Here is a 14372-nt window from a genome sequence, read left to right on the forward strand (position 1 = left end):
CCCTCGCACTGGAATTGTAACGCATGGGTTTTATCACGATTCCTGAACGATTCCACAGTTCGCACTGCGATCTTTGAACCGTTCTGGGGGTGTCATTAACAATGTATTGACACCTGCAGCGGTTTGTAGAGGGTAGTGTGAATTGTGTGCGGGAGACATGCAATGCGAGAACCGGCACTGTAATCATGCTGGTTTCCGAATCACACTAGTCTGAAACAAAGCTCAAGGTGTCAGCATACCAAGACATTTTGGACAATTTCATGCTCCAAACATTGTGTGAACAGTTCGATTTAGCCACTTCCAGCTAGCATTAGTGTTGCAAGCAACATCAGTGTAACTTAGTGACTCTCCCAGCCAGTGTACGTTAGCACCAGATTATCCGCCACACTATCACAGTCACACTGTCGCCGATCACCCCCATTATAGTATGGCATCTATAGCTGCGTAAATTCCAGTATACAGTGGAGAAAATATTTGATCCACTGCAGGTTTTGTAAGTTTGCCCACTTACAAAGAAATGAAGGGTCCAATTCTTATCATAGGTTTATTTTAAATGATAGACAGAATATCAACCAAAAATCCAGAAAAAAAACACACAAAACAAATGCTATAAATTAAGTTTGCATTCATCGAGTGTAACCCCCCCCCCCCCCCCCCCCCAAGAAAAACATGACTTAGTATTTGGTGGAGAACCCCTAGTTGGCAAGCACAGAGCGAAGACTTTTCTTGTATTTAGTGACCAGGTTTTCACACATCTCAGGAGGGATTTGGGTCCATTATTCTTTACAGATCTTCCCTAAACCCTTAAAGTTTCTTGGCTGTCTCTTGGAAATTTATTTAAAGTTTCAGTTCCCTCCATAATTTTTCTATAGGATTAAGGTCTGGAGACTGACTAGGCCACTCCTTGACCGTAATGTTCTTCTTTTTGAGCCACACCTTTGTTGCCTTGGCGGTATGTTTTGGGTCACTGCCATGCTGGAAGACCCATCCACGACCATCTTCGGTGTTCTGGCTGAGGGAAGGTGGCTCTCATCCAAGATTTTACAATATATGGCCCTGTCCATTGGCCCCTCAATGCAGCAAAGTTGGCCTATACCTTTAGCAGAGAAACAGCCTCAAAGCATCATGTTTTTACCGCGTGTTTGACTGTAGAGATGGGGTTCGTAGAGTCATAATGCATATGCGATGCATACTAGCACATTATGCCTTTTTTTTTCTTCCCTGCAAAGTAAAGAGTTTGCTTACTTTTTAAGGACTTAGAGAAGATCTGTAGAGAAGAGCGGACCAAAATCCCTCCTGAGATGTGTGCACATCTGGTAACTAACTACAAGAAATATCTTGCCTCTCAGCTTGCCAATAAGGGTTTCTCCACCAAGTCATATTTTGCTTGGGAACAAATAGGATTCTTGTACTCACCGTAAAATCCATTTCTCTGAGTTCATGGATGGACACAGCAGCATCTTGACCTTAGGGTATTATCCTCCTAGGAGATTGACAAGGCAGAAAAACTGCATGTTAAGTGTAAAACACTCCACACAGTACAGTACCTCCCAGGGGTCGGTTCCCCACTCTCTGCTCTGCAGCCTCAGTTCGTCAACAAGCAGTACAAACAAAAGGAGGGGTGGGTGCTGTGTCCGTCCATGAACTCGGAGAAATGGATTTTACGCTGAGTACAAAAATCCTATTTTCTCTTCCGTACATGGACGGACACAGCAGCATCTTGACCTTAGGGACGTCCCCAAGCAGTGTCAAAAAAATCGGGGTGGGAAAACACAGCAAACCAACTTCACCCCAAACAAACCAGAGCTCCTCAACGGAGGAACTTCAACCTTAAACAGCCGCCTGCAAAACCTTGTGGCCGAAGGAGGCATCTGAAGATGCACTCACATCCACCTTGTAAAACTTTGAGAAGGTGTGGACCGACGACCAAGTCGCTGCCTTACACACCTGTAAAACAGACGCCTGATGGCAGAAGGTGCAAGAGGCACCAATTGCCCTGGTCGAATGCGCCGTAACCGGGAAGAGCATAGGCCTGAAGCACGACCTGCCTGATCCACCTAGGAATGGTGTCAGACGAGACTGCCAGACCCTTCTTAGGACCAGTCACCGACACGAACAGTGAATCCGACCTCCGAAACGGAGCCGTAGCAGATAGGTACACCCGTAGGGCTCGAACCACGTCCAAGGAATGCAGCGCAGCCTCGCCGGCCGAGGACACAAGGATGGGAGAACAATGTCCTCATTAAGGTGAAAGGCCGAAAAAACCTTAGGAAGGAACGATGGCTGCGGATGCAGCACCACCTTATCCCTGTGGATGACCAAGTAAGGAGCCTTGCAAGACAAGGCTGCTAATTCAGACACCAGAAAACCCACCTTCTGGGAAAGAGTCAATAAAAGGATCTCCCTAATGCCCTCAAACGGAGGCTTTTGAAGCACCGAGAACTAAATTCAAGTCCCACGGAGGCAGTGGAGGACGTACCGAAGGGGCCAAATGCCGAACCCCCTGCACAAACGTATGCACCAGAGAGTGCGCCGCCAAGGGTCGCTGAAAGAAAACAGCCAAGGCCAAAATATGACCCTTAAATCGTACTTAAAGCGGGGGTTCACCCTTAGAGGGCACTTTTCCCCCTTAGATTCCTGCTCGTTTTTACTAGGGGAATCGGCTATTTATTTTAAAATATGTGCAGTACTTAACCGTTTACGAGATGCATCCTCTCCGTCGCTTCCGGGTATGGGCTTCGGGAATGGGCGTTCCTTCTTGATTGACAGTCTTCCGAGAGGCTTCCGACGGTCGCATCCATCGCGTCACGATTTTCCGAAAGAAGCCGAACGTCGGTGCGCAGGCGCAGTATAGAGCCGCACCGACGTTCGGCTTCTTTCGGCTACGAGTGACGCGACGGATGCGACCGTCGGAAGCCTCTCGGAAGACTGTCAATCAAGAAGGAACGCCCGCTCCCGAAGACCCATACCCGGAAGCGACGGAAGAAGATGCAGCTCGAAAACGGGTAAGTACTGCTCATATTTTAATACAAATAGCCGATTCCCCTAGACCGAACGAGCAGGAAGCTAAGGGGATAAAAAAAATTTTTTTACAAATGGGTGAACTCCCGCTTTAAGGCGAGTGCCTGATCCACTCCACGCTGTAAGAACAGTAGAATCCGGGACATCACGTATGCACGGGGGTGCCAATTCATCTCCTCACACATAGAGATGTAAGCCTTCCACGTACGATGGCAAATCTTCAGGGAAGTAGACTTCCGCGCCCGCAGCATGGTAGAGATCACCAATTCCGACAGACCTCGGTCCCTCAGCACCTGGCTTTCAATAGCCACACCGTTAAAGCCAACGACTGTAAAGCAGGATGAAAGATAGGACCCTGCGACAGAAGGTCCTCTCACAGTGGCAGGCGCCACAGAACATCTGTCACCAGACGCACCAGATCTGCGTACCAGGGACGGCGAGGCCAATCCGGAGAAATTAAGATCGTTGGTATACCCTCGGCTTCCACTCTGAGTAGCAGACAAGAAAGAAGCTTCAGAGGAGGGAAGGCGTAGATTAGGCGATAGTGACCCCACAGCACCAACGCATCTGACGTGTCCGCCCACGGGTCTTTTGACCTGGCAACGAACCGCGACACCTTCTGATTGAGTCGTGATGCCAGGAGATCCACGTCTGGAGTGCCCCATTTCAGACACAGACTCCGAAACACATCCAGGTGTAGCGACCATTCTCCTTGGTCTATCGTTTGGCGACTTCGGTAGTCCGCCTGCCAGTTCTGTACGCCCGGAATGTACACGGCCGAAAGAGCCGGAACGTTCTGTTCGGCCCACCAGAGGATGTGAGCGACTTCAGCCGCTGCAGCCGAGCTCCTTGTGCCCCCTTGATGATTGACATACGCCACAGCCGTGGCGTTGTCCGACTGAATCCTGACCGAGCGGCCCCGTAGGCTCAGAGACCACTTGGAGAGGCACAGCCTGATCACCCGGAGTTCCAGGACATTGATCGGCAGGCAGGATTCTTCCTGAGTCCAGCGCCCCTGGGCTGACTGAACACTTCAGACTCCCCCCCAGCCGGAGAGACTGGCATCCGTCGTGACCACCGTCCAATGACACGGGAGGAACGACTTCCCAGTCCGAAGCACCGAAGACGTCAGCCACCACACTAGGGAGGACCTGACCCAGCGGCTCACCCGGATTTGGTAAGCTAGAGACGAAGGGAGCTTGTCCCAACGCGACAGAATTTCTCTCTGGAACATACAAGTGTGAAATTTAGCATACGGAACCGCCTCGAAAGAGGCCACCATGAGATCCAGAACTTGCATGCAAAAGCAAAGCGACGACCACTTTTGAGTCGCCAACTGCTGCAGCGCAGCTCGCAGTGTCTGTAGTTTCTCAGTAGGAAGAAAAACTCTCGCCTCCGAGGAATCCAGGACCAACCCCAGGTATTCCAGGCGCTGAGACGGTACCAACACGACTTCTGAACATTGAGCAGCCAACCGAATCGTTCAGGTATCCTACAATAGCGATCCCGCGCTGCCTCAGCAGGGCCAGAATCAGAGCGGGCACCTTGGTGAAAACCCTTGGCGCCGAAGCCAGGCCGAAAGGGAGGGCCACAAATTGAAAGTGGTCCTCTCCGACCGCAAATCGCAGAAATGTCTGGTGCTTTGCGCATATGGGGATATGCAAGTACGCGTCCTTGATATCCAAGGACGCTGGGAAATCCCCTTGATGGAGTGCCGCTATTACAGAGCAAACTGACTCCATCCTGAACTTTTGCACTTTGACAAAACAGTTGAGGGCCTTGAGATCCAGGATTAGACGGACCCCTTCCTTCTTGGAGACTACAAACATATTGGAGTCAAACCCCTGAAACGTTCCAGTAAGGGAACCGGCACGATCACCCCCCTGACCAGCAGATCCTGAACAGCCCCAAACAAGGCCTTCTGTCAACCCAGAGGAAGCTGGAGGTTGGAAGAAAAAAATAGGATTTTTGTACTCACCATAAAATCCATTTCTCTGAGTTCATAGACGGACACAGCAGCCTTTGACCTTAGGGTTATATCCGCTTCCTTCCAGGAGAGTTAGGCAGAAAAAAAGCACTTTAAGTGTTAACATTTTCCTCAGCACAGTTCCTCCCAGGGGGCGTGGTCCCCCGGGTATAACCCACACACTCTGCCTCAGCAGCTCCAGTTCGTAACAAGCAGTACAAACAAAGGAGGGGTGGGTGCTGTGTCCGTCCATGAACTCAGAGAAATGGATTTTACAGTGAGTACAAAAATCATATTTTCTCTTTCGTTCATGGATGGACACAGCAGCCTTTGACCTTAGGAACGTCCCCAAGCAGTGTCAAAAAATTTGAGGGGTGGAAAAACACCACAGCAAACCAAGCTACACCCCAAACAAAACCGGAGTTACTCAACGGAGGAACTCCAACCTTAAACTGCCGCCTGTAACACCTTGCGGCCGAAGGAGGCATCTGAAGATGCACTCACATCCACCTTGTAAAACTTTAAAAAAGTGTGGACTGACGACCAGGTCGCTGCCTTACACACCTGTAACACAGAGGCTTGATGCCGGAAAGCCGAAGAGGCACCGATCGCCCTGGTCGAATGCGCCTTGACCCGAAAAGGAGGCGCCCGCCCCTTCAGGGCATAGGCCTGAAGCACAACCTGTCTGATCCACCTAGAAATGGTGGCCGACGAGACCGCCAGACCTTTTTTAGGACCATTCACCGACACGAACAGTGAGTCCGACTTCCAGAACGGAGCCGTAGCCGATAAGTACACTCGTAGGGCCCGAACCACATCCAGGGAATGCAAAGTGGCCTCCTTCGGGTTCTTCAGCCGAGGACATAAGGATGGCAACACAATGTCCTCAATGTGAAAAGCCGAAACGACCTTTAGGAGAAAAGACGGCTGCGGCCGCAGCACCACCTTATCCTCATGGATGACCAAATAGGGAGCCTTGCAGGACAAGGCTGCCAGTTCAGACACCCGTCTGATTGATGTAATTGCTACTAGAAAAAACACCTTTTGTGACAGTCAACAAAGGGATCTTCCGAATGTCCTCAAAGGGAGCGTCCTGAAGCACAGAGAGGACCAAATTTAAGTCCCATGGGGGCAGTGAAGGGCGCACAAAAGGGGCCACATGCCGGACCCACTGCACAAACGTACGCACCAAGGAGTGCGCTGCCAAGGGTCGCTGAAAGTAAACAGCTAGAGCCGAAATCTGACTACTAACCGTACTCAAGGCGAGAGCCTGATCCACTCCCCACTGTAAAAACAGCAGAATCCTAGACACCACGTATGTACAGGGGTGCCAATTAATTTCTTCACACATAGAGATGTAGGCCTTCCACGTACAATGGTAAATCCTCCGTGAAGTAGACTTCCTTGCACGCAGCATGGTAGAGACCACCGAGCCTGATAGGCCCCGGTCCTTCAACACCTGGCTCTCAACAGCCACGCCGTTAAAGCCAGCGACTGTAAAGCAGGGTGGAAGATCGAACCCTGCAACAGAAGATGTTCTCTCAGGGGTAGACGCCAGGGGGCATCTGCCACCAGGCGCACCAGGTCCGCGTACCAGGAGCGGCGCGGCCAATCTGGGGCGATCAGGATTGTTGGAATCCCTTCGGCTTCCACTCTGCGCAGCAGGAGAGGAAGAAGCTTCAGAGGAGTGAAGGCGTAAATTAGGCGATAATGTCCCCAAGGTGCCACCAACGCGTCCGCCCACGGGTCTTTTGACCTGGCCATGAACCGTGGCACCTTCCGATTGAGACGGGACGCCAGAAGGTCCACGTCTGGAGTGCCCCATTTCCGGCACAGACTCCGAAACACCTCCGGGTGGAGTGACCACTCTCCTTGGTCCAATGTTTGGCGACTTAGGTAGTCTGCTTGCCAATTCTGTACCCCCGGAATGTACACGGCCGGAACGGACCTTTCGGCCCACCGAAGGATGTGTGCGACTTCCATCGCTGCAGCCGAGCTCCGTGTGCCTCCCTGATGATTGACGTATGCCACGGCCGTGGCCTTGTCGGACTGGATCCTGACCGGTCGGCCCTGCAGATCCAGGGACCACCTTGATTGCTCGGAGCTCCAGTATATTGATTGGCAGGCGGGACTCCTCCTGAGTCCAGCGACCCTGGGCTGACTGGGTGCCCCAGACGCCCCCCCAGCCGGAGAGGCTGGCATCCGTCGTGACCACTGTCCAATGGCACAGCAGAAACGACTTCCCGGTCCGAAGCACTGGAGACGTCAGCCACCACACCAGGGAAGACTTGACCAGAGGGCTCAACTGAATCTGGTATTCCAGAGATGACGGGAGCTTGTCCCAACGTGAATTGGGCATACGGAACCGCCTCGAAAGAGGCCACCATCAGACCCAGAACCCTCATGCAGAATCGAAGAGATGACCACTTCTGGGTCGACAACTGCTGCACTGCAGATGGTAGAGTATGAAGTTTCTCCGTTGGGAGGAAAACTCTCGCCTCCGCGGAATCCAGGACTAGTCCCAGGTACTCCAGACGCAGAGACGGAACCAACACTGACTTCTGGATATTCAGAAGCCAGCCAAACTCTGAGAGTCTGACACGTGATAGACACGTCCTCTTCTAATTCTGAGCCTGAGGAAGCTCTCAGGAAAAGGTCGTCCAGGTATCCCATGATAGCGATCCCTCGCTGCCTCAGCAGAGCTAGGATCGGGGCGAGCACCTTGGTGAAAACCCGCAGTGCCGATGCCAAGCCGAACGGGAGGGCCACAAATTGAAAGTGGTCCTCCGCGACCGCAAAACGCAGAAACCTCTGGTGCCTTGTGCCTATGGGAACATGCAGGTACGCGTCCATGATATCCAAGGACGCCATAAAGTCCCCCTGGTGGAGCGCTGCTATTACTGAGCGAACCGACTCCATCCTGAACTTTTACACCTTGACAAAACAATTGAGGGCCTTGAGGTCCAGGATTGGACGGACCCCTTCCTTCTTGGGGACTACAAACAGATTGGAGTAAAACCCCTGAAACCGTTCCACCGAGTGAACTGGTACAATCACTCCCCTGCCCAGTAGATCCTGGACAGCCCCTGACAGGCCTTCTTTGAGGACTGGTCCGCAGACCAGCACTTCAACCACACCAGGCGGCGTAGTACCACCGCGTAGGCGGAGGCCCTGGAAAGCAAGGGAAGCGTATCCAGGGCCGACTCACAGACAAACTTTAGACCCTGAACCAATTGTTCAGCCAGGTCCTTACAGGTCTCGGAAGCATCCTGCGCCTCCAGCTCCTGCAACAACAACTTTGCCCGTTCAGTCAGTGTCTGCGACACCAGAGTCCCGGCCAAAACCGGTCTCACAGCCGAACCCACTACTGTGAACATGGAGCGGGCCACAGCCTCCTCAAAGGGATAACAGACCACAAAGTATTTTGGAACAGCAAAAACCTTTTGCGGTGAATCCCATTCCTTGTATAACAATTTGTCCAAATATGGAATACAAGGAAACACTTTTGTGGTGCGGGGAGGCTTGCGGAACCCAAAAGGGACCGGCACATCCGATGCCTCCGCCAAATTCTCAAGTTTCTGAGTATCCCGCACCGCAGAGATAAGAGCTCCAACAAATTCCTTATTTACTGACCCTGAAGCAGAGTCATCCTCACAGTGCGTGTGGGTTAAGCCAGCATCATCTGACATTACAAAACCAGAGCCAGAAGCAACTGCAGGATATGATTCTGTGTCAGAAACGTCCCCAGAAGCAGGCTCAGGGAGGGGGTGGTTTTTACCCCCCTTCTAGCCTTCAAACCTGGCGAGAAACGCCAAGGACAGCCGACATTGCCTCAACAGATGCGGGAGGGGGATTAAAGGGTTAACTCAGGCATTGTTGGGGCAGAAGCACCAGGTTCAGGCTCCATGATGCCCCACCGCTGTGTCACCCAGCACTGCAAAGCAGAGCAACCCACCGGTCACCTCCCGGCTGCAAAAAAATAGAAGGCAGAGGCCCCCAGGGAACTCACCACCCCACCCGGTTGCAGTGTGAGCTAAAAAACTGAGGCGTGCTCTGAAGTGCTGGCTGCGCTGCGTCTGTCACCTCAGGAATGATTTGCGGTCTTTTGCAGCGCTATCACCGTCACAAGAGGCCAAGACTTTACTAAGATGGCCACCGTCTGAGGTAAAAAGCACCAGCGGGCTACAAGAAAATGGGCGCCGAGCTATGTAAACCGCGACCACGGCAAAATGGCGGCCGTGCGCAGTTTAAAAACCCCCAGTGACGCACAAAACACACAGAAGCACACAGCAGCACCCTCCATAAGTAAAAACAAAGCCCCCCGCAACACACGGTCCCCGGTGGCAATAAAAAGACCTCAGGAGGCCCCCCATCACAGCCGATACCCAGTAAGGGAAAGGAGGGAGAGGAAGGGGAGAGAGGAAAGCAGGGCGGACCCTCAGTCGACCTCCCCAGGGAAAACACCAGCCATACCACCTTGCCAAGGCAAGGGGCCACTACTTACCCGTCCTGCGACCACCGGCTGGAGGTATCCCGGACAGAACCAACGTCCGCTGAACGGCATGGCTGTCGGCCACACACTGTGACAAGGCCATAGAGACCGGTCATATGTGTGTCCTGGAACATGTAGTTCCCCGGCCGCCCCTGGAGCAATGGGGCCTGTCGTAGACGACCCAGAGCTGAGCTGAGGGCCGGCACACGCTCGATGGCCGAACATGGGGGGACTACAAGAGTCAAGACCCAGCCTGTCACCCAGTCGGCAGTTGATAGAATAATCACAGGATTCAAAAATGCAGGAACAAATAAATAAAAACGAAAAAAAAAAAATTCAGAGTACAGGATTCCAGAAGGCCTGTCCTCTCCTGACGTTAGGCGGAAAGAAACTGGAGCTGCCGAGGCAGAGTGTGTGGGTTATACCCGGGGGACCACGCCCCCTGGGAGGAGCTGTGCTGAAGAAAGTGTTGTTAACACTGCCTAACTCTCCTGGAAGGAAGCGGATATAACCCTAAGGTCAAAGGCTGCTGTGTCCGTCCATGACTGGAAGAGAAATCTGTTTGGTGGACAAGAGAGAAACTATCTGGAACCCCGAGCAAACCCACCGGTCGGAAAGAAGAGACATCCACCAAGCCGCGAATTTGCAAAGCCGCCCCCCCACCCGAGAGACGGACAGGGCCAGACCTTCATGCGGAAGCAGGTTTTTCCGCAGGCTTGTGGAACCAGGGGCGCTTCTGCCCTTCAGCGGGCAACTTAGCGCCCTGGGAACGTTTACCTGCAGCACCGGGTGGACGAAAAAAACGCTTGGGGGCGGTAAAGGAGGGTGCCCTGCCTACGGCAAGGCTCCTTACCAGATTGTGGGAGCAGAGTGCTCTTGCCTCCCGTGGCATCTTTTATGATGTCATCTAGCAAAGCCCCAAAAAGCCTTTCACCCTTAAAGGGCAAGTCCACCAAGGCCTTCTTAGAAGACTGGTCCACAGACCAACACTTCAGCCAGATAAGGCGGCGCAACACCATCGCGCAGGCCGAGGCCCTGGAGAGCAAGGGAAGCGTATCCATGGCTGACTTACAAATTTTAGGCCGTGCACCAACTGGTCGGCCAGCGCCACACATTCCGGAGGGGCTTGATGCTCCTCCAACTCCTGAAGCAACAACTTTGCCAGTTTAGTAAGTGTCTGAGACACTAGAGCCCCGGCCAAGACCGATCTCACCGCCGACCCCACCACCGTGAACATGGAGCGGGCCAAAGCCTCAGCTCTTCTATCTGCGGGGTCCTTGAAAGCGGGAGCCCCTTCCACCAGACAACGTGGTCGCCTTGTTCAGTCTGGACACAGGGGGGTCCACTGACGGAGGAGAGGTCCATTTCCTTTAGGAAATCCTCCTCAAAGGGGTAACGGACCGCAAAACATCTTGGAAAAGAAAAAACCCTTTGCAGCCTGTAACAGGAGTGACTTTTGGGCACAGATTGAGCCAGGAGATGGGGTGGCAAGTGAATCATAATCCATGTTTGCAGGATGTCTTGAGATATCACAAGTTGTTGGCTATTCAATGTGGGGACACATTCTTTTGAAAGGCGTTAATTGCATCTACTCCAAGATATTCCATTGTCCCTTGTGTAAAGGTGTTAATCCAGGTCTGCTCCCAGACCTCTAATTATGTATGCTAAATACTGGTTATGTGTGGAATGTACTTGTCTAGAGATGTGGATTGGAAGGAGATAATTGTGTGATGGTGTTTTGTTTGAGTTCTGTTAATGAAGGAATGTTTAGTAATTAGCTCAAAGAATGTGATTGAAGCTTCACCACGGTGTGATGTGTGGGTGGGGACAGTTTGATTGTTCATATGCCTTGAAAACTGTATAAAATCTCAGAGTGAACCATTAAAAAACAGTCCTACTTGACCCTTCAAAACGTAGCCCCGTCTCGTTCTTGAAAGGGCGTTCGATGGGATTACTATTCTGCTCATTTTACAGCTGAACCTGACTCTCCCCCTCTGGATCTCGTGGATGGGGTTATACCGGCTGTACCTGCATATCGCAACTTGCCAGGGAGAAGGACGTCTCCAACGGCTGATACCCTCCCTACTAGGGGGTAGCCGTTACACAGCCGATCCCATTTCTTGTACAAATTTTTTTCCAGATGAGGAACACAAGGAAACACTTTTGCAGTGAGGGCCGGCTTACAGAACCCAAAAGGGACCGACATCTCTGATGTTTCCGCCGAATCCTACATTTTTTGAGTATCCCGCACCGCAGTGATAAGAGCGCCTACCAGCGCCCCATCATGCAGAGTCATCCTCACTGTCCATGTGGACTGGGCCTGCATCCTCTGACACCTCGGAACCAGGGCCGGGAGCAGTAGCTGGGCCCGATTCCTGTGTCAGAGGCATCCCCAGAAACAGGCGGGGGGAGGGGACGCTTTTTAGCCCCCCCCCCCCTCTGGCCACACGCCGCTTCTATCCTGGCAACAAAAAAAAAACAAAGGAAGAGCAAAAAAAATCCCCAGGCCACATGGGCCCAGAGGAGCCATGTCATTCTCCTGTGCTGGGCAGAAAAAAAAATGAGGCTGCAGAGAGTGTACCCGGGGGAACCGCCCCCTGGGAGGTACTGTACTGTGTGGATAATACCCTAAGGTCAAGATGCTGCTGTGTCCGTCCATGAACAGAAGAGAAAGTTATTTTACTTACTGAACTGCAACTCAATTGATAACATTTGTATCATGTTTTTTTCTAGATTTTTGGTCGATATTCTGTCTCTATCATTTAAAATACACCTATGGTAAAAATGATAGACCCTTCATGTCTTTGTAAGTGGGCTAACTTATGAAATCTGCAGCGGAGCAAATACATTTTTCCTACTGAATATCGTTATACCTGTACCTTTAGTTCTTTGTCTGCGCTCAACCATCCCACCCATTACCCCACTTTGTCCTCTTCCTCTCCTACGTGTCCCTTCCTTCCCCCCTTCCCTCTCCCCCCCCTTCCCCTTCTTTCCCTCCCCCCCCTCTTCCCTCTCCCTCTCCCTTCATCCTCCCGTCCCCTCCTCCTCCCTCCCACACCCTTATCAGTTTGTTTATTCACTTATTTGTTCTACCCAGGTATCACTGGTAGGCGTCAGTATCCTGACGCCACCATGGGACCTCTTCTGGTCCCCCTCCCTCTGGGGTCCAGCACCATGGACTCTCTCGTACGGAGGTCACAAGTGGCCCGAGATACCCCTAACTGGGCTCCTGTTCCCGGGGCCCCCTACTTGAACCACACTTCCCTGTATTCAAGGTACCCCTTTTATCCTTTTTTCTTCCCTTCCTGCCCTCGTTCGCTCTGCTTCACCCCCCTCCTCACTTTCCCTTCCTTTCTCCCCCTCTTTCCCTTCCCCCCCCCCTTTTGCTATTCCCCCTTCCCTCTCTCTCCCTCCACCCCTTCCCCCATCTCCACACCACCGTTTACTTCCAAATTGCACTATTGGTTTTTAGCACGCGTGTCAGCACTCCCCTTTCTTATTTACCATATGGGCTCCTCATACTAATTATACTTTCCATTCATCATACCTGAGAAGTAGGTCCATTCGCCCACACACGCACCCCATGGCTGTCACACGGGACCCTCTGAGGTGGTGCTCGCCTCCCTGCTGGCCCCATACATGTTGGGGGGGGATTTTAGGTGAGCAGCCGAGTCTCCTTCTTCCCCTATGTACATTTTTTGAACCTGTTGCTGTTTGTTTTCATTGCCTGACTTATGTTATTTTTAATTTTAGACTTCTGATGAAGTGGCATATAGCCACGAAACTAGTTAAGATGTCCTGATACGACCCTCTACCCACTATGCTTCTCCCCCTCCTGGGGACTACTGTACTGGCGTGTTGTTGGTCGTATATTATGTATTTTAAATATGTATTCCCTGTTTTTTGTCGTTAGACATTTTCCCAAATAAAATTGTTCTTATTATTTATCTGTTCTTGTTGTATACTATTTACATATATTACTAGTACCGGGATAGTCCAACAATGGCCCAAAAAAAAACCTTTTGGCTCCTTGGTTTGGGGACCTTGGAACCAAACCCCTTTATATCTATATCATGGATGATGGTACGCCCCCCTACAAGTATCAATTTTTCATACCCTCAGAGGTTATACTTCAATCATACTGAATATCGTTGGTAGATACGCTATAACTTTCACACAAACCAATATACACTTTTGGGGGACTTTTTTTTTTTTTTTTTACCAAAGACATGTAGCTGATTACATTTTGGCCTAAATAGAAATTCGATTTTTCGATTTGTTTTAGAACACAAAGTAGAAAATATTTAGTTTTTCAAAAATGTTTGTCTTTTTCGGTGTTGCATGACTGCACAATGCTGAACAGCAAAAAAATGGTCTGGTCATGAAGGGGATAAAACCTTCTGGTGATCAAGTACACATACAAATTGATAAAAACCAAACATCGAAAATCCACTGGTGATTAAAATATATTGGAAATGCATGACACACAGATTTCAGACACATTATAAACCTCTCTTGCAAGCATTTTCACAGGTGTGTTTTCAGGTTAAAATTAGGAGCTAGCAACACAACCATGTTATAGAGTGCAGATAATAATACCTACCTTTTTGCAACGAGTGCAATGCAGACCGGAAAAAAGTTAAATAGCCTGGAGGTTGAGGTGACGCATTGAACTCAAAGTAGCCCAATATCCCAGGCTGCAGGAAGGGAAAAAAAATATATATATATTTGTTAAAACTATAAAAACCAGTTGTGCCACAATTTACACTAGCAGCCACACTAGAACACAGACCTCTGTGCCAATACATAGAAAACAGCCCATCACATGACAACTTTTATTCTCTCAAACTTCAATGAACTAATCACAAAGTGGCGTTTCATTCAGAATGGCTC

General features: G+C 50.9%; 1 protein-coding gene across 2 annotated transcripts in view; it reads right to left on the reverse strand.

Moving 5' to 3' along the window:
- The window catches only part of TXNDC11 (thioredoxin domain containing 11), a 132680-nt gene that overhangs the window by 98577 nt on the left and 19731 nt on the right, over positions 1–14372 (reverse strand). For both annotated transcript variants that reach the window (XM_040356862.1, XM_040356861.1), the window contains exon 5: positions 14083–14176. In XM_040356862.1, the coding sequence (XP_040212796.1) occupies positions 14083–14176 (94 nt within the window). The remainder of the gene's footprint in view (positions 1–14082; positions 14177–14372) is intronic.

This window comes from Rana temporaria, chromosome 6 (assembly GCF_905171775.1).
Source record: "Rana temporaria chromosome 6, aRanTem1.1, whole genome shotgun sequence".
NCBI classification, from domain to species: domain Eukaryota; kingdom Metazoa; phylum Chordata; class Amphibia; order Anura; family Ranidae; genus Rana; species Rana temporaria.